The 21,495-nt window shown below is 39.7% G+C and overlaps 1 protein-coding gene across 3 annotated transcripts in view; it reads right to left on the bottom strand.

Moving 5' to 3' along the window:
• Positions 1 to 7,802: 7,802 nt before the first annotated feature.
• Positions 7,803 to 21,495, bottom strand: part of SLC35B3 (solute carrier family 35 member B3) — a 37,742-nt gene continuing 24,049 nt past the window's right edge. For all 3 annotated transcript variants that reach the window (XM_075921276.1, XM_075921277.1, XM_075921279.1), the window contains exons 7-10: positions 20,118 to 20,210; positions 19,612 to 19,723; positions 9,407 to 9,476; positions 7,803 to 8,458 (exon numbers count right to left, since the gene is read on the bottom strand). In XM_075921276.1, the coding sequence (XP_075777391.1) occupies positions 8,308 to 8,458; positions 9,407 to 9,476; positions 19,612 to 19,723; positions 20,118 to 20,210 (426 nt within the window). In that variant the 3' untranslated portion in view covers positions 7,803 to 8,307. The remainder of the gene's footprint in view (positions 8,459 to 9,406; positions 9,477 to 19,611; positions 19,724 to 20,117; positions 20,211 to 21,495) is intronic.

Here is a 21,495-nt window from a genome sequence, read left to right as displayed (position 1 = left end):
AACATATCCAGATTTTGCCCTTGGTTACATCTGCCGAATGGGATTGAACAGATGTAACTGAGGGAAGAATTTGGCTCTATTGGCAGTTAATTTTGAATTGTGTATTCAAGGCAGCCAGAGAATCCCTCAACTAAGATTTTCCACTTTCAAAATATGAAATATTATGTAACATGATCCAGATTCAGTGTTTTTACAAGGAGATGGAAGGAGAAATACAGTGCCTTTTGATATATTTTTCTATTGTATATTTCTTGGTGAAAGAACTAGCATCCTGTATATGGACCCAATCAGGAGAATTAAAGTTGGATTTTTCAAAGCATAGTACAAACATTTATATGTAATTTAGGAAGCCTATTAATATCTAGGTACAATGGGAGTGAGCTGAGGTTGGTGATGTTCGGTTATGAGTTTGAATCTCTCACAGGACAATCTAAGTTGTAGGAATAGTTAGGAGTCATGTTAGTTTTAGTCCCAATTCTCCACAGAATAGGGAATTTTGGGCAACTCACAACCTGTGCCTCTTCATTAGTAAAATAAAGATATTTCTACCTCACTATGATACAGAGACAGTGTTGGTAAACCACTTGAATAGTCAAGTGGAAGGAACTATATATACACTTCAAAATGAAGATACAGCATTAGGAAAATAAGAGTCAAGAGAAGTCTTTCCTCTAACAAACTATGAGTAGTTACCTACACTATAAAAATCACTTCAAGAAAGCATAAGCAGCTTCTTTAATTAATGACCTGATTGGTAAAGTTTGGCTTTTTTTTCTCCTCAGGCTGTATAAAAACAAACATGGTCATGGCCAAGAAAAGCATACATACACTCTAAAAACACCACGAGTAAACAAGCAGTGGTCAAGCACAAGAAAGGATGGTTTGTGTATAGGAGCAATGGAAGAAAAAACCAACAACACAGATCAGTGAGGCAGGCTTTCATCTCTATGGCTACGTCTACACTGCAGGCTTCTTGCGCAAAAAAGCCGTTCTTGCATAAAAACTTGCGAAGCATCTACACTGCACGTATGTTCTTGCACAAGTAAATTTACAGTAAAGCGTTGGAACAGAGGGCTTCTTGCTCAAGAGTTATTCCTCTCCCCACAAGGAATAAGCCCTCTTGCACAAGAAGGCCATGTGGATGGGCAACAGGGACTTCTTGCGCAAGAAGCCTCTATGGCTAAAATGGCCATCAGAGCTTTCTTGCACAAGAGTGTGTCCACGCTGTCATGGATGCTCTTGTGCAAAAGCACATCTCTTGCGCAAAAGCACATGGCTGTGTGAATGCACTCTTGCACAAGAACTTTGAGCAAGAACTCTTGGCAAAACAGTTCTTGTGCAAGAAGCCTACAGTGTAGAAATAGCCAAAGTCTATTACTATCTTTTAAAAATAATATTGTCTTCTGCCTTAGGTTTGATAGACAAAATGATAGAAGTGTGATTTGTATGGAAAGGCTGAATGAGACAAAGTTTTTTGGAGCAGGAGTGGGAGCAGGAAAGAGAGGTATTCCAAACCACGAGAACATTTGAGGGAAAAATGAATGAAAGGACACCAAAGCTGTCATCACTGACATGGAACAGAAAATGTGAAAGGAGACCAAGTCAAAGTTATAGGCAGGGCTATGTAATTCTGTAGGATCTTAAAGGCAAAAATTAGATTGATTTAAAGAAGAAGACATGGCATCACTGAAGTGATGCATCATCTCCCACTAAATAGTGAGAGGAGTTTGTATCCCTACATTTTACATTAAACATAGGCACTGACCTAATTAAATAACACGTTAGATGAGATTATATCTACACTGGCGTCACAAAATGCTGAATGTGTGATATTTTGAAAGTTAAGTTTTACAGGTTTATACACACCCACACAAATGTTAGAATAGTTAATACCTTGGCAGAACTGACATAGGAAGATTGATGGAATGAAATGAGTTAACGGTTTATCAGTTACTTCAATAACTTTTAGCATACGAAGGTGTCTATCAAATACAGCAATGCAACCTCACATGGGAAAGCCAGAACAGAGGTAACCTCTTTTGAGAGAGCTGGCCCTCAGTTCTGCAGGCTGGAACTGTGCGCTTGGGCTGTGCCCACTCATATCAGCAGATCTGATTGCACAATCCAGGCTACCACAGGTTTACAATAAACTAATCCCATTTTATTTACATGTAGTTTTTTAGGGTTACTCCACCTGCCTCAGAAATCCTGTAAAGGGATGGAAGTTCTGTGGGGAGAAGGTGGGGAATAGTCTCACTCATTTTATGCTTAGATTGTAAGCTTTTTCGGATAGGAACCATCGGTTTATACAGGGAGAAATCCAATGGGGTTCTGGTTCATGACTGAGGCTAGTGGGTGCTAATGCAATACAAATAATAATCAGCTTTAGTGACCTGACGTCAAAAAAACATTTTATGCCTACATAGCATGCACATATAGGGGATTGTTCCAAAAATAAGCATGAAATAAAAAACACTTTAAGGTTTGTAAATTTTTCTTATCCAGTTGCATTATAAAGCTCATTATAAAACAGTAATTCATGAAGTGAATATTCTTGTAAGGTCACTGCACCATAGTGTAAATAGCATTCTGATTACTATCCATGAAATTGAAAGAGACCATGACTGGTGGAAAAATATGGGTTTTTCCTCACTTTTGTGAAGTCTGCCTTTTACCTAACTCAGTTACAAAGAGGGGATTAGTGAGTATTACAACTCACACCTATGAAAATATAAAAAACTCCTCAAACCCTTTAACTAGCTCTAGCAACTTTAATCCATAACAAGATTACTGTTTAGAGAGTCTGAGAAAATATTGCAAATACCAGAACACCTGAAATACAAAACAAACAATTCTAGAAAATGTCGGTATTTTCTAATGCACGAACCACTAACTCAATCTTGTACAAAATAAAAAAATAAATGTTTAATTCTGTTAACATACCAAACTGTTGGTGAAATTTCAGAGAAATGCTGATTTTATAAGAACATGATTAGTCACTGCAATCAGTATCTTTTCAAAATTACAGTTGGAAATTATAATTGGACTGACTTGGTATACAGTATAAATATGCCAAGGGTATAATTAATATGTACGTAGCAATTCTGAAATGAGGACTCTAAAGAAATTTAACAAAGGTCAGTATTATTTACATTTTACAGATAGAAAAATCAAGACACACATAGAGAACCTAATAAATCACTAATAACCAGATTATAGTAAGGCAGCAAACACTGCAGTTAAGATTTTGTTACTCTAATTTCACTTGCTGAACAATTTCTCACGGAATTCCTTTGGGACTGACCTCTTCCATTCTCAGTCTTCACCCAAAGGTTAAAAATTTTCATCAAATTTGAAGGGAATCCATTCATCTGTTCTTAAGGAAGACTGAAATAAACTTTCCCTCCCCCAAAAAAAAACTAGCTGCAAATTAAGATCCCTGGAAACTTCCCCCTTCCTTTGCAAACTTGGCATGTAACTTGCCCGCATTGGAGAATAGCTGCTCAAAGCCTATATAGAGAGGAAGGAACAAGAGCTGTGATGGGGATGGGGAGGAAATGCATCTAAATTTATTTCAGATCTTGTGATTGCCTCAATCATGACTGAAAACTTAAGATTGCCATCATCTTCAGACTCCTGTGTCCAATCCTACTTATTCCTTCTCAATTTTCATGTTGCCTTCTAGGGTTCGTCTAGACTGTGCCGAAAGAGGATATGCAAATCCTCTTCTTCTGATCTCACTTTAGAAAGCAGATGCATTTTTTCGGGAACCCCCCTTTTTTGAAAAGCCACGTAAACCTCATTTTTTGAGGAAGAGCGGCTTTTCGAAAAAGGGACGGGGTTTGCCGGTCCCCCCCCCCCCCACACACACACACGTCCTGGCTACTTTCACTTTCGAAAGCTCCACTTTCAAAAGTCACATTGGAAGATATGCAAATTCTGCAGGAATTTGCATATCCTCTTTTGGCACTTGGGTATAGTCTAGACATAGCCCTACTCTCACTTCTCTGCCACTTTCACAGTCACTCGCTACTTTGTCAGCACCTCAGGGCTTGTCTACATAATCACTTAAGTCTGTGGCAAGACAGGGTGTAAATCAAAGGTGGGGTGCATCAAAGCACACTAGGAAGCCATTGGTGTGTAACAGCATGGTCCACATGGATACTGAATGCCTGGCAGACTTCCATCCCAGCTAGCCACAAACTAAGTGATCACATAGACAAGCCCTTGCACACTCATCTCCATACTCTTTTTTCATCTAAGCCCCTATGCGTGGCACAACCAGCCAACAGAGTTAGTCCAGTAGCTGGGAAATGAGACACATCCAATAGTGAGATTCACAATAAAAATCAGCAGAATCAACAACAATGTGACAAACTAGAATTCTTTAAGGGTATTGGCAAGCATGTAGACCAGGGATGTTTGATACAGTGTATTTGAATAGGCGTGTAACCGCATGAAAACTTAGTAGTTACATGACTATTTGGTAGTCCCGAGGGATGGGACTGACAGTCACTGTGCTCAGTCCCACTCCTGGGGAGGGCCCTGCCACCCTGCACTGTATCAGAGGCAGCAGCGTGGGGTGGCAGGTGGGAGCCAGTCTGCGAGGGGAGCCAGTTTAAAAACCAGCTTCTCACACAGATCCGCTACCTGCTGTCCCACGCTGCTGCCTCTGATACATCTGTGAGATGTGGAGCAGCCTCTGTCCGCAGAGAGCTCAGACCCCCTGCAGACAGGGGGCTGCTGCTATGAAGCAGCCTTTAGCTGCAGTGAGCCTGGGCTGAAGCCTTTCTTGCCCTCCCCTACCCGCCACCATAGAGGCAGCAATGCGTGGGGAGAAGGGGAATCTGGTGCTTGTGGGGAGCTGGCTTTTAAGTTTCCCCCCACCCTTGCTGCCTCTGATACAGAGGCAGCAAGGTGGGGGAGCGGGGGAATGTGTTCAGTCAACAAGATTAACCGTTTAGTCGTCTACACAATGACATTCCTAATGTAGATAAAGGTCATCCAAAGGCTCTCATGAAAAGTAAGCTGTCATAGGATAAGAGGGAAAGGTTTCTCATGTATCAGTAACTAAACATTCAAAGATAAGAGACACAATGTAGGAACAGATGGTCAGTTTTCACAGTGGAAGGAGGTGAATAGCAGTGATCTGTACTGGGACCTATGTTCTTGAACATATTCATAAATGATCTGGAAAAAAGAGGTAAACTAAGGTGGCAAAACTTGTAGATGATATAAAACTACTCAAGACAGTTAAGTCCCAGGCAGATGCTGAAGAGCTACAAGAGGATCACTCAAAACTGGGTGACTGGGCAATATTGAATTTCATCTGCCATTTTGTTAAGTGAAAAGTCATGTATATTGAAAACAATGTTATACATATACAAAATGAAAGACTCTAAATTTAACTATCACCACTCAAGGAAGATCTTTGAGTGGATAGTTCTCTGGAAACATTTGCTTAATGGCTCCTAGAGAAGAGGTCCATTAATGGGTATTAGCCATGATTCAGTCATGAAACCCTATATTCTCAGGATTAGGAATGTTAATGGTTAACTGGCTAACCAGTAACCTCACCCTAGCCAGTGGAGGCTGGTGCAACCCTTGTATTCCTTAATTTGTTTCTAAGACTACCTTCCAGCCTATAGTCTAGCAATATCTCCTACTGAGATTTAAATGGGAACTTTGACCCAAGGATGTATTTGCAAGATCAAGCCTCCAATTTATAGCCTTAACATAGATTTTTGTTGTTGTTTTAAGTTGTAGGTTTGTGTGTAAGAGTGAAAGTCTTTATAGCCCAGATCAGAAGTGGTTTTACACAATCACTTGGTTGAATGAAAACAGTAGAACATCTGTTGATTTAATACTTCAATTTTATTTTTCTTTTAAGCACTGCTAAATACTGCACAGTGAAAAGTAGGATTTTACATGCCTTCATCCCATTTTTGTGGGTGCAAGTTTGCAAGTGGACGTTCATGCAAAAAATAGTCCCTGTCTTGGAAGACATTGCAGTGAAGGAAATGATAGGACCACAGCAATGGCATAGCTAGCTCCTGGGAGAGGAAAGGGACAACTGATGCCCTCAAATGCAGGAGCCTAGCCCTTCCTTGTGCCTTACAGTGCATTTAGGGCACAGGGACTTCTCTGCCATTCATTGGCCATTTGGGAGAAATCAGACATTAATTTAAAGCCTCCCCAGACATCTAGAGGCCATCTTGCTGCGACAGCTGCTCCATATTTTCTCCCTCTACTTGAGATATAAATTGAGATGTTTTCAATATGCTGTGGGTCTAACATCACCTATTTTGGAGATCAGGTCCCTACTGGGACAAACTGGAAGAGCGCAGAGAGTTTTGTGCCTCTCACAGCTGTATACAGGCACAGACTGGCATAAAACAGTAAAAATAGAACTTTTAATGTTAGGAAGTAATAAGAATTTTTAGCTTATTGCAATGTATGACTGGTAAGGACCCGATGCCATCAGGAGAAAGGGAGACTTGAAGGAGAAAGAAGGGTGAGAGGATTCAGAAGTGACTGAGATTTACGGTGGGATCCTTTTAATTCCACACTGCACCCAATTAAATATCTGCTATGAGACAAAGAACAGGCAGATAACAATGGGGTGGGGTGTTAAGTCTGTAACTTGCCATTTGAATCCATTTCTGTATGTCTCCTTATCCACTCATCCTGATCCGCATGATGCTGTGTTTGCAGTCTGTCTATTGGACAAGAAATCTTAGGGCCGTCTTCGCTTGCCAGGCCTGAGATCAACGTTCTGGTGTTCAATTTAGCAACGCAGTACGGACCTGTAAATCGAATGCTGAGAGCAGCTCCAGCCAGTATGAGGAGTAAGGGAAGCCAACACGAGTATTTGCTGCCCATCAGCCTCCCACACAGGGCCGGACCAAGCCATTCCGGTGCCCCGGCCAGACAGGTTAATTGCGCCCCAGGTTGGGGGAGGGCGCATGTGCAGCTCTGCCCCCACCTGGCATATGGGAGAGGGCACATGCACGGCCCCGCCCCCGCACTGGCACGTGGGAGAGGGCGCATGGAGCTGGCGGCAACAGGATACACGTGCCCAGCTCGGCCCAGCTCAGCTACCGCCGCTGGCGCGCAGCCCGGAGCGGGCCGAGCCTTGCCGTACAGGGCCCCGCAGCCGCGGGGGGAAGGACGCTGCTGGCTGGCGCTGCGGGGGTTAACGCAGTCCCCACCCCGGGTGGCTGCTGCACGGTGGGCTTTGGGAGCTGCTGCAGCCCGCGATCCGGGAGCCAGGTGCCCCGGGCAGCTGCCCGGCTAGCCCATGCCTTAATCCGGCCCTGCTCCCACAATGGGGACAGCACGAAGTTTGGCTGCAAGTTCACCGACTCCAGCTATATATTCTGTATAGCTGGAGTTGCGCACTTTAAGCTGATTTTCCAGGTCTAGTGTAGACCTGGTCTTACTTACCTACTCATGTTTCGAGTTAAAGCTTTAATTTGAGGACAGTGAAGGGAAATTATATGATTAATATATTAACTTGTATGCTGTTAGAAGCTTAGTTGACTGTTTTACACCAGTACAGTAGAAAGCAGACAACTCCTCTGAGGATGAACTAGTTCTGCAAGCAGATACAGATCTTCGTACTTTTTTCATATTGGGATTAACAGTAATGCCTGTATGTACTTTTAAATACATTTTAAAAGCTGAGAGGAGGAACAAAGGGGAAAAATAATTTCAGTCTCAAATGTAAACAGTTAATCAAATATCGATTTTTGAGAAATGCCAATTTATATTAAGAAATGTACACTGTTGAGATGCTCACCAAGAATTGAAACTGAATTTTTATTTAAAATGAAAAAATCATGACAAGCCGTATATTTTCCAACTTTAAAATTTCAATTTGGTCAATCAGTTGCTCATTAGCTTCCATTAAGTGTTAATACCATGTTACCATTAAATAATCCCACCCCAACAATAAAAACAAAGAACCACTAATCTCAAATCCACCACATCTGATATGATTAAAATGCCCCAATTAATCTTCTACTGTCTCCCTTTTTGGAGTACAGTTTTTTCAGCAGTCTGCCAGGAGTTGCTTTCCTTCATTGTCTTGTTAATGTCTTCTGACAGTGGACTACGCCAGCTACAACGAATTCAAGTGCTCTGAAGAGAAGGTTCATATAAAATTGTTCATGTTAAACCACCTGCAAGCCGACAATATGCCCTCAGCTCCTTTGGTTTTAATAATGCTCCCTTTGGAAAATGAATCAGTTGAAGACTGTTCCACTAAAATAAGTCAGATTCAAGACATGGCATACAACCACTTGTCTACACAGTTTGGGACAACGTCCTTGTCTGTCTGTCTTCCACAATTTTGTTCCAAAGACCCCGTAATGAGGGCAGCTTGATTTTATCCATATTCTTACTGTAAACATTGAGAAATATACCGAGGACAACTAATAAACCTGACCACACGTACCTAAAGGAGACAAGAGGAAAATTATGCTATTATTACATTGATTTGTAATGTGCCAATGATGTGCCTTGCATTCTACAAAACAAAAATAAAATCTGTCTCTCAAGAAGCTGACAATCTAACAGATGGTCTTAAAGAAAAGCAAGTGATAGGACCCAGACTATGTATTAGCATAGATCTTTCCTTCCTCTTATCTATGTAGACTGGAAAAAGGAGTTTAGTTGACATAACCTGTCCAAACATTAAGCTATAATTAATTGTAATGGCACTTTGCTATATGAATAAAATATCCTCAAAATTAAAGTCTCGATTTGCCGTATATTCCCATGTTTATAGGAACTATGTTTTATGACCACTGCTCCTAAACAAGGTTTTTTTTCTCTGCATCATTAGCTTGGATTGCCTGATTACGGCACTCTTTTTTTTGTTCCCCTCATCAAAATTGTTTACCATTAAACTTTGTGTTCTTTTGGTAAGACTTCACATTTTTTCAGAGAAACTGAATTGCATGTAGGTATTTTGGGCATTTGGCAGAAAAGTTTACTTACAGTCCTCCAATACAGCTTATTACAAGTGCAGTAGCAATAAAGATAAATGGTATTTTGTTTCAATCCAGAAGTCATCAGGCTCCATGTAAATCATTTAATCTTTTTTACAAATGCAAATGCTTTGGAAAATATTCTAAACCCCTTATAAAAAACTGTCAATAATGCTGATACAAACTTACAAATTAATATGTCATGATAACAAAAGGTTAGTTATAAAAGAGTATATTGGGTAACACTTTGAAGCTGAGAAGGAGAAAACGTCATTTTATCAGAAAGAATAAAGTTCTTTAGCTAAAGTTCTTTATAGAATAAGCCTCCAAACAGCTAATTAACAAATAAATGCTAGATATTACATAAGATTTTCTTAAACTACAAAAAAAAATTCTGACAATTGGATACTTACTGGAATGTGAATGGCTTTGCAAAGAACAAAAAAGAGAGCACAATAGACATTGCCTTTCTTCCTGTTGTTACTGCAAAAGAGAAACAATGGTTAATTCTAACTGAGAGCTAGTTATAATCCAACTAAACCTTTTATTAGGAAATACGTTATTATGCAAGGTAATTAAGAGCCTGTCTATAGGAGGAACATTTATACTGATGAGCTTCATGGGTGCAACACCACTCTTTCCCCCCTCAGTTTCCCCCGTGTAGATGACTTGACCAGTGTCAGATAGGGCTTGCACTGGGGGTGTGGCTTCTCCTGGTTTGAAACTGGGGCAAGCACATGCGCACTGAGGTTTGCATCAAAGTAGCAAACCCAGTAAAGATATTCAGATTATAGACACTCCTAAAGTAACAAGACTCATTTATCCCAGTGCTCACATTACTGTCACCAGATATCACAGAAAAGCGATAAAACATTTTTGAAACCGTTGCCAGTAGAAATTGTGAACTAGATTATGTACATTTTAAAAATGAAATAAAGCTTATTAACATTTTTATACTCTGCAAGATTTAGATCCTGTAGCACTTACTATTACATTCTTACTTTACAGACAGAATCTACGGGCATGGATGCTTGCTTTTGGTTTTATTTTGAAGGGGATAGGTATTTGCATCATAACAGTTCTGGAGCTATTTAAAGTCTTATTTACATAACAGCAGGCATCAATACAGAGAAATAACTCTGATCACTACACTGACTGTGAAAATGGATGTCAGAAGGCAATTACTAACTTCAGAAGGCCACATGTATTATTTCACTAATCTCTGCCTACTTGTGATCATGTCACTAAAGAAAATCTGAGTTGTAGCTGAGGAGGACATAATCCAGTTAATAGGTTTAGCTAAAGTTATAACCTGCAGGATAACACCACAAATAACCACAACTTTCATATAGTGAATTTAAATGTTATATAATGTTAAAAGGGACCTCAAGACATCACCAAGACCAGTTCCCTGCACTCATAGCAGGACCAAGAACAATCCATATACACGGTCATGTTCTGACTGCATAAATTCATGTTAGCCAATATTGATATTCTTTGTAATCAACAGGTGTAATAAATGTTTATACTGTAGTCAAATATGAAACTACTCAACAACACCACTCAGATGATCAGGTGAATCTTAATTTTTTCCTTAAAACTAGGGTATTCTCTTGTATCTTTGCTTTATCTTCACCTGATCACCTTTTTTAGTCATTTTTATATTTTAAGAGTTTATGCACATCAAATTAAATGAAAAATTAAGGGAATGAAAAAGAAAACTGAGTTAATTAAAAAGTTTAGATGAATTCAAGTTTTTCTAATTGCTATTTCAGTTCTTCACCAAATAAGTTATTAAAATATTTGTGACCATTTCCTTCTAAATTAAGTGCTTTTAATCTCATTCTATTAATAGAATGTAATGAAAATTGTATTTTTTCCTCTTATCTGACCCAATAAAGGAGCGGGTGGAGGTGAGCAAGCAGTAATGAATGTGATGCTCTTCTGAGGCATTGCAAACATTTTCTCATTGCTATAGGTAAAGTAGGAAGGGCTGGAGTGTTAAGACTGTCAAGGTCAAGCACAGGAATCTATGGGAAGGTTTTGCTATTTCACAGCATTCCGTAACAACCCTTAATACAGTAAAATATGTTTCTTAAAGATGGTTTTAAAGCATAAAATATTCTCATCTGTGCTCATTTGAAGTCAATAACCTATAGTTGATTTCATTAGAAAAGCAAAACAAACTAGGCTAGTGGAAAACTTGATTAAAACGGTTTACAATCAATGAGACAAATATAGTCAAATCTGTCCATCTTTTCCCTTCTACTAATATACATGAAGAACCTTACAGAAACCAGATTTGGGGGCATAGGGAATTTAAGGAAAGTTCCTTGGCATTCTCCGGTTCCACCCCCCCTCCCCATCCCTTGTGAATAATGTTTGTAGTTACAAAAAGGGATAAACATAGGGAGAAAGATATAACTAACACACTATTACAGTGATAGAAATGTAGCCGTGTTAGTCTGGGGTAGCTGAAGCAAAATGCAGGACAATGTAGCACTTTAAAGACTAACAAGATGGTTAATTAGATGATGAGCTTTCGTGGGCCAGACCCACTTCCTCAGATCAAAAACTGAGGAAGTGGGTCTGGCACACTATTACAGTAATTTCAGGGAGTAGTCGAGTTAGTCTGTACAAGGTTGATTCTTATCTGCTTTGTTTTAACTATCCACTCTTCAGGTGCTTATTGATTGCCAGGTCTGCCTTCCTGTTTTTCTCTTTGATATTTCCATACCCTCTGTTCCTTGTTCCCGCCCCCCTTCCTTTTTTCCCTATTTATTTTGGGTCTCCACATCCTAAACTCAAAACTCCGGTCATGTGAAAGTGAGCTGTGCCCATGAAAGCTCATGATACCATCTACATGTTTTGTTAGTCTATAAAGTGCTACCCAGACCATTTGTTGTTTAAGTTTATTACAGTAATATTAACCACATACGAATAGCCATACTGTGTCAGACCAAAGGTCCATCTAGCCCAGTATCCTGTTTTCTGACAGTGACCAATGCCAGATGCCCCAGAGGGAATTAACAGAACAGGTAATCATCAAGTGATCTGTCCCCTGTCATCCATTCTCATCTGGCAAACAAGCTAGGGACATCATCCCTGCCTATCTTGACTAATTGCAACTGATAGACCTATCCTCCATGAACTTACTTAGTTCTTTTTTGAACCATGTTATAGTTTTGGTCTTTAAAACATCCTCTGGCAAGGAGTTCCACCAGTGAACCGTCTGTTGTGGAAATAGTGAATCCTTTTGTATTCCCACCTGCTGCCTCTTAATTTCATTTGGTAACTCTTAGCTCTTGTGTTATGAGAAGGCATAAATAACACTTCATTATTTATTTTCTGCAAAACAGTGGTGATTGTATAGACTTCTCTGTCTCCTTTTAGCTGCTTCTTTTTCAAACTGAAGGGAGTCTTTTTAATCTCTCCTCATATGGCAGCTATTCCATTCCCCTAATAATGTATTGCTTTTTTCCCCCTATACTTTTCCCAATTCCAATACATCTTTTTTGAAATGGGGTGAACTCATTTGCGTGCAGTATTGCAAATGTGGGCGTACCATGGATTTATATAGAATTATGATACTTTGTCTTATCTATCCCTTTCTTAATGATTTTTAGTGTTCTACTAGCTTTCCTGACTGCTGCTGTATATTGAGTGGATTTTTCCAGAGAACTAGCCGCAAAGACTCCAAGATCCTTAAGTGGTAATAGCTAATTCATTTTATATGTATAGTTGGGCATGTGTTTTGCAATATGCATTACTTTTCATTTATCAACACTAAATTTTGTCTGCCATTTTGATGCTCAATCATCCAGGTTTGTGAGAGCTTTTCGTAGCTCTTCATAGTCTACCTGGATCTTTATCATGTTGAGGAGTTTTGTATCTGCAAATTTTGCCACCTCCCTGTTTACATCTTTTTCCAGATCATTTAGGAAATCCCAATAAAGATAACTATTTATGTCTCTCCATTTTGAAATCTGACCATTTATTCCTGTTCTGTTTCTCTTACCTTTCAACCAATCCATGAGATGACCTTTCCTCTTATCCCATGACAGCTTACTTTGCTTAAGAGCCTTTGGTGAGTGACATTGTCAAAGGCACTCTTAAAATTCAGGTACACTATATCCACTGGATCCCTTTTGTCTACATGCTTGTTGACCCTCTCAAAAAGTTCTAGTAGATTAGTGAGGCATGATTTCCTTTTAAAAAATGTTGACTCTTCCCCCCAAATTTGCCGGACATTGAAGTCAGGCTTATTGGCCTGTAATAGACAGGATTAACTCTGGAGCAATTTTAAAAATTGGCAGCACATTAGCTATCCTCCAGTCATTTGGTACAAAAGCTAATTGAAAGGATTAGATTACAAACCCTAATTAGTTGCAATTTTACATTTGAATTCCTTCTGATGAATACCATCTGACTTATTATTGTTTAGTTTATTAATTTATTCTGAAACCTTTGACACATCGATCTGGAACCATCCTCAGATGTGTCACCTAAAAAGAATGGCTCAGCTTTGGGAATCTCCCTGACATCCTCAGCCCTGGAGACGAATGCAAATAGTTCATTTAGTTATTCTGCAGTGCCTTACCATCCTTGAGTGTGCCTTTAGTATTTTGATCATCCAGGGATGCTTCTGATGTACTTAACATTTTTGGTTTTTGAGTCCTTGGCTAGCTGTTTTTCAAATTTTTGTTTTGGGCTTTCATAAATACATTTTTATATTTTCACTTACTAGAGTTTACACCCTTCTCTTTTCCTAATAGGATTTAACTTTCTCTCATTGCTTCTATACTTTGTTTAGCCATGGTGGGTTTATTTTTGTTCTCTTTACTATGTTTTTTAATTTGGGATATACATTTAAGTTGCGCCTCTATGGTGGCTTTAAAAAGTTTCCATGTACCTTGTAGGGTTTTCACATTTGACACAATACCTTTTAATTTCTGTTTAACCCCCTCATTTTTGTGTAGTCCTCCTTTCTGAAATTTAAATGCTAAAGTGTAAACCTGATATGGTCTTTTCCCCACCACAGATATGTGAAATTCAGTTATATTAAGGTCACTATTATCAAACTATCCAGCTATCGTCACTTCTTAAAACAGATTCTGTGCACTACTTAGGACTAAATCAAGAATTGTCTCTCTTCTTTTGGGTTTAGGACTATCTACTGCAAGAAGTCGTCATTTAAAGGTGTCAATAAACTATCTCTGCATCATGTCTTGAGTTAACATGCAATGTTTCCTCCAATCTTTTCTATCTGTGTGGATTTTTCCATCCATCTGCAGAATAAATTTATATGCAAATGTGCACCACTAAGAGAAACACACAGCTTGGCTGTGGATGCTCTGAAAATCAGCTGGGTAGCATTTTAATTTCTCCTAGGCAGCTGCACAAGTGCACAGCTTAAAGGGAACACTGGTGACCTGTACCCAATCAATATGGGGATAGCTGAAATCCCCATTAATTTTTATACCCTAACATTTTTGAGCATTTCAGAGTTACTGTCACCATCCTGGTGAGGTGGTTGGTAATATTTTTACTGCTGTATTATTATTTGAACACGTAATTATTATCCATAGATGTTCTATGGTACAGTATGGTTCATTTCAGATTTTTACTTCATTTAATTATATTATTTCTTTCCCATATAGTACCACGTCCCTACCAACATGACCTGTTCTATCCTTGCATCTAGGTATTACTGTGCCCTACTGATTATTCCACCAAGTTTCCACCTCATTCCATCAAGTTTCTGTGATGCCTATTATATCAATATCCTCATTTAATATAAAGCACTTTAGTTCATCCATCTTATCATTCAGACTTCTAGCATTTGTAATTAAGCAATTTAAAAACTTATCACTTTTTAGTGGTCTGTAATCATATGATAGAATTGGGACTCATTTGATGGTTACTACAGGAGGATCAGGAACACAACTTAGTTTTGCAAAACATTTACAAATGAAATGTTACCATCTAGAAGTCTCTCTGTTTAAAAACAATGGAACTGTTCTGGGTAGTTGACTGACAAGAAACACTAATTTTAAAAGGATTTTGGAAATAGGATATTGAAAGAAAAAAACATGAATCTCTCCTTCCCATTCAAAATAAGAGACAAGCTTGTTATACAAACAGCTTCTGTGATAGCTGACTTACAAGGTCATGATCATATAGGTTAATAATGTTCATTTAAATGTAATTTTGCTGTAGCTAGTTTTACTACATTAATGTAACACCGTTGTAAAATATTATGACCACCTTAATGATGGCTGAGTGAATGCAGATGTATGCCAGAGTAGATTCGTAATCCCTAAATCATGGTTTGTCATATCTGCCATTCTAGTAATACATTTAATTTAGAAACAATTTAAAGCCTAAACAAATTACTGATATGTAAATATACTACTCCTGAAAATGGAATCATCCTCCATTAAAAACGTTAGGCAGACAAAATATTAATAGACTAAATTAGCAATTTTCAGTCTTTCACTCGCAGTCTTTCAAATGGAGGTGACAATCCCATTGGGAATCTTAAACAGTCCGCAGGCCCCAGGCTGAAAAATTAGTGGAAAAAGCATTAGTGTCCAGTGTAGGATATAGGGATGTAAGCAACTAGTCAACTATCCAATAAGCTTATGCTTATCGGATAGTCGACTAGTGATGCGACTAGTTGCTTCCCACCCTTTGCTGCCTCTATAAGACAGAGGCAGCAGGGAGGAGGGGGAGGGAACAGGAACTGGTGCTGAGGGGATCCATCTTAAAAGCTAGTTCCCTCCAGCACCATCTCCACAGACAGCAGGGGAGGTAGAGGCTGGGGCTTTTGTACATTTCAAAGGCTCAGCCACTGCAGGGAGTGTGGGGCCAGTGGGGAGCCCCCTGCTGGCCCAGCACTTCCTGTGGAGCTCTTGTACATTTCAAAGGCTCAGGCATCGCAGGGAGTATCAGGCTTCAAAGGTGGAGGTGCCCTTATTAACTAATCAAATAGTCGATGGAAATCCCATCAACTATTTGATTTGTTAATTAATCTAAATTTAACATCCCTAGTAGGATATGTTTAACACTGATGATTTTCGTTGTTTTAAACTGCAGTTCCCCTTCTTTGAGCAGAGGAAGGGAAAAAAATCATTGCAAATACATTCTGTGTGTCTGTTGCAAGACACAATTAACAGTGAACTATTTTTATTATACACATAACCTTGTGGTATGTCAAAATCTATGCATAAACAGGTAAGGTTCCTTGCTGCTGTGGACTTAAGAACTAAGCAACTTCAACATTTATGTAGATGCATGCAACTGTCCCAGAGATTGACTACTCAGAATATATACCTGGGCATATTCTTGATATACTACAGGTTGAACATCTCTAATCCAGAACTCACTGGTCCAGAAACATCAGTCGTCCAGAATGACTTCAGTTAGCTGGATGTCCACTTTTCATGGGGATGGCCAAGTTTCCCGTGGTCCCATAAACTTTGTTTACAGCCTCCAGTCCTGGGTCTCAGTGTTCTGTGCTGCTATTTAGCTCTAATTTACCCCTAAATGTCCTTTAATAGTCCAGTAGGCTGTGGAAGTGTTGGTAATGCTGCTAGACAACACTGACCTCTCCTTATCTGGAAAATACTCTCGTTCGGAACTGGTCAGTCCCAAGGGTGCTAGATTAGCGAGGTTCAAACTGTACTTGGGATGGGATTAGTGGTTGGGATTTTGGATGGCTCATTGCCACAGATTATGTGTGGACAGAAATGTCTACCTAGGGTTACAGATATCCACATATAGACATTGGGATCTGAAGGCTCCATTCCCCAGAGCTACTGTTGCCAACAGAGAGGAACATACTCCCCTCGTTCCTGGGAGTTACTGCCCCACATTGGCAGCTCTTTCCGGTAGTATGGCTCTACTACTCCCATCCCCTGCATGGCTGTACAAACTCCCCCAAAAGACGCCGCAGCTGGGGACCAGGAAGCTGCTGGGAGGAGCTGTTGTCATGGGGCATAGGCTCTGGGGTGCAATGGGTCCATGCTGCTCTCCACTGGTCACAGTCACTCTTGGGAGTAGAGCCCTGCAGATCCCAATTTCTAGCCGCAGATATTCACATCCCTGGGTAGACATTTCTATCTGTGCAAGGTTCTTCTACTTGTATATATGTTGCTCTTAGAAGCATTAGTATTAGCTTAAGTATTTTTAGTACATTGATAACACAGCACAGTGTAACTGTCTTCTGATGTACCTACTGCAGTCATGTGCCACATTAAGCATGTAGTAGAAAATGGAGTGTATAAAAGGAGTATCTGAAACAAGTGTAACACTGCAACATTGGACAAAGCATTTGGAAGACTAGACAGTTTATCTGCATCTTTGACATAGTAAGATTTCAATCTTGTATTAAGAAATCAAATAGCAATTCCCTTGGTTTGGAAAAAAGTGAGCTGAAAGCAGGCTATTCAGCTTTGAAATTCACACACTCCCTTGGTTTAAGCTAGCTTTTATTTGTTGGCATGCTATAAAGCCCATCTGTTTGCACAGGCTTTTGTGGTGCGTGCGTGCATGTGTGTGTGTATATATATCACATATATATATAATATATACACACATATAAATAAATTAAATAAAAAGAACTGGTGAAGGTTGAATGGGCATTGTGGGGAACGAGGAGTTGATTACAGGCAGTCCCTGAGTTACGCGGATCCGACTTATGTCGGATCCGCAGTTACGAACGGGGCCCTCTCCCTGGTCTTCAGCAGACCAGGGAGAGGAAGCAAAACGGTGGAACACGCAGGCAGCAGACAGCCCAGACACGCGTCTGGGCTGTCTGCTGTCCGCGTGTTCAGCCGCTTTGCTCCCCGTCCTTCTGGTCTGCAGACCAGGGGACGGGAGCAAAGCAGAGCAAAGCGGCGGAGCCCAAGGGCAGCAGGACAGCCTGTGGTACAGCAGCTGGGGCACTGACGGTTGGTCCTGTAGCGCCGCTCTGGGCGCTACTGGACCAACCCGGCAGCACCCCAGCTGCTCTGCCCCAGTCCTGATTCAGCCACTGCTGGTCAGTTTTAGCAGCGGCTGAATCAGAACGCCTGGGGCAGAGCAGCTTGGGTGCTGCTGGGTTGGTCCAGTAGCGCCGAGGAGCGGTGGCGCTACTGGACCAACCCGGCAGCACCCCAGCTGCTCTGCCCCAGGCATCCCCAAGTCAGCCGCTGCTGAAACTGACCAGTGGCTGACTACAGGAAGCCCCTACCCCGGGCTTCCTGGAATCAGCCGCTGATCAGTTTCAGCAGCAGCTGACTTGGGGATGCCTGGGGTTCTTAAGTTGAATCTGTATGTAAGTCAGAACTGGCATCCAGATTCAGCCGCTGTTGAAACTGATCAGTTTCAGCAGCGGCTGAATCTGGACGCCAGTTCCGACTTACATACAGATTCAACTTAAGAACAAACCTACAGTCCCTATCTTGTACGTAACCCGGGGACTGCCTGTATTCTGGCTTTTGCTTCTACTTCACCGGTGGTTATTTAAACTTCTGAAGTGAGAAGATGGGCTGTTATACAGTAAAACCTGTGTTATCCGGCATGCTCGGGGATTAGGGCATTCTGGTTATCTAAAAATTCCAGTTATCTGAGGGTCCCATCAATCTAGGAAAAAACAATGGACAATAATAGTAAAACTCAAGTTTTTAATATAGGTAGTTTTGTAGTGTGAGGCAGCTGGTTTCACATTTCTATTTTGAGTTAAAGATGATTAGTACTTCTTAAATAAAAAATTGTTAAGCCAATCATGGTAAACCAAGCCAGGCCTTTGTGCCTGAAGATGTGACAGTATTGTGGCTGGGGGCAATGCCAGTTAAAGTTTTCTGGTTATCAGAGTGCCGGATAATAAAGGTTTCACTGTATTTTTAAATGGTATTTTTAATGACTTTCAAGGTTACCAAGAACACCGGTACTTATTCTGCATTTATATAAAACAAATTCTACAAATCAAAACTAAGAGTCCCCGTATCTCTAAGACCTGACCTCCACAACTCAAAATATTTTGTTATTCTAGTCAGATGAACAAGCAAGATTGCTAGGGCTGAAAAGAGTTTGATTTTTTTCATTTTTTTTACACCAAACCTGCAATGTACATTTATTATTGCCTTAACAGCATCCAACTTTAAATAGTGTGCTACCTTAGTCTATGGAATACATGTAGAAAGGATTCTAGGAATTTCTCAGAGGCTAGGCTTTTATCTTTGAGAAGCATGATACTGTGCTTTGCACACCTTTGTCCCATTTTATTTGAACATTTTTTTTCTGTTTGTCCCAAATAAGTCTTACCTTACTTGCTTATATTTTGCGTATATTTCGGATTCCACAGCTCTGTCAAGTGCATTGTTTAGTGTATCTAGCTAGGGATCCTGGCATTCATATATTTGTGCATAAAGCCCTTCTAGGTGAAGGCACTGGGTTAGAAAGAGCCATGAGGTTTCTAAATCTACTGCAACAGAGAAGTTATGCTACATGAACTCAGGTGATTTAGCTCAGAGTAAAAGAAAACGAGAGCAAGACCAATTCTCACAAGCTTTTCCTAAATTGGAAAACCGTATTACATTTTTTATATTAATACAAAATGTAATTTTGTTCATACCTGTTACAGCTAGAAGGGCACCGAAGATTTTAATCAAAGCTAGAACAAAGGATATTCCAAAATATCCAGTCAGGGAAAAAAAGAATGCATAACCGTAAGTCTGAACTGGATGCTGCAACAACAACAAGAAGAAACCTGTTAGGAAAATGCAAAACAAACCCTGAGGTATTACAAAATGAAATAAAACTATAGACTTTAATCAAGTATGCAAGCAATAATAAGCTGTTCAACAATGCATTCATGCAAAGATTCTTATTTAACTATTAAATAATAGAAAAATAATTACACACTCAGCTATGGCACTTTTAAAAAAAATTCAACTTTTGTTGATGAAGGACTAAAAAGGGATTAATTTCTAAATTGGACAAGTTTACTTGTACTTAGATCAGTTAAGAAAATGGCAAGTCTTGTCACACTATATTAACAATCTTTCCTGTGAGGAGTCCTCAGTACTCAGAAAACTAGTTAAATATTTTTATTTTGGAGTAAGATTAATAAGTGTTTACCTTTGAACAAAATGTTACTGCAGGGCTTAATCCATTAGTGCATGTCAATCCCAATAAAATATACACAAAACCTATTGAATAAGAATACAGAACCTGGAAAAATTCAAATAAAAATTAGCTAGTAGTATTTAACAATTAAAGGAGGAAATTAAATGCTTTCCAATATGTGGCTATGATAATATACTCAATTTTAAATGTAGCATATAACATCCTCAGTATTTAGGTAACTATATGAAAACTTAAAGTGGGTAATAGGATCATAACTTTCCATTTCACCATCACCACACACAAAAATATTTTTTCATATGCAGCAAGTCATTTACTAATATCCTCAGGCTAGACAGATCTAAGAGGTAGTAGATAATAAAATCCTGAATTCCAAGTAAGTAATATTTTGAACAATTATAAATATATGCAGTAGTTGAACTATTTTAATATACAAAACTCCAAGTAAATACTTATAAATTACATTAACAAGTCTATATTGTTAGCAAAGCCAAGCATTCATAAATTTGAAAATGCCAGAATTCAGGTTGCCTGTGAAACTTTAATTCAGTCTGTTTGAGCATGTGCATCATGTCAGTCTTTAATTACATGACCACATTATTTTTTCTACAGAACTCCTGCCTCATTCAGTGAGAAGGATGGACAGTACTCAGTACTGGTAACTGGTAAGCTATTTAATGTTTCCTTTTGTCTTTGTCATTTGGTGTGTAGCTCTGTGTATTTGAGGCACATCATCTGAATACAAAATTAATTTCCTCAAGGGCTTTCCTACTATAATCTCATAGTAAACCAAGATACTGACATTAATGAGTTTATCTTCATGACACCCCTGTGAGGTGAGTATTTTCCCCCCACTGTCCAGATCAGGAAATGAGACTGAGAATAAGAACAAAATTATCAGAAGTCTCCACTAATTTTGGAAGGTGCAGTTTAGATACCAAGGTCCTGATTTTTTCAGAGTAGTTAATATTTTATGCATTTATAGCAAAGATTCTACTTCTGTTACAGTTGTGAGTGCTCAAGCACTCCATTATATCTGGCCCTACAGGTTTCCTGCTGGACATTGAGAAAACATGGAACACACTATTGGAGGCCCCCCAGTAAATAGTTTGGTTTAAGCAACTTGCCAAGCCTCATACAGGAACTCTGAGGCAGGCGGGGTGGTGGAACTGGTGACAGGGGGTGGGAGCTTAGGATCCCCACAATGGAAATACTGCAGTAAACTTAAAGTGTGGGATGGCAGAGGCAACAGCAATATCTGGAGGGGCTGAAGCACCCAGGATAGGGGCCAAAGAGCAGGCAGTAAGTGTCAGCATCTCTTTTTTTCTTCCTGGAGCTTGCTTGTTCCCTGTGTTCTCCTTCTGTCAACCAG

Source organism: Pelodiscus sinensis, chromosome 2 (assembly GCF_049634645.1).
Source record: "Pelodiscus sinensis isolate JC-2024 chromosome 2, ASM4963464v1, whole genome shotgun sequence".
Classification (NCBI taxonomy): Eukaryota; Metazoa; Chordata; order Testudines; family Trionychidae; genus Pelodiscus; species Pelodiscus sinensis.
This window is presented reverse-complemented; position numbering and strand designations above follow the sequence as displayed.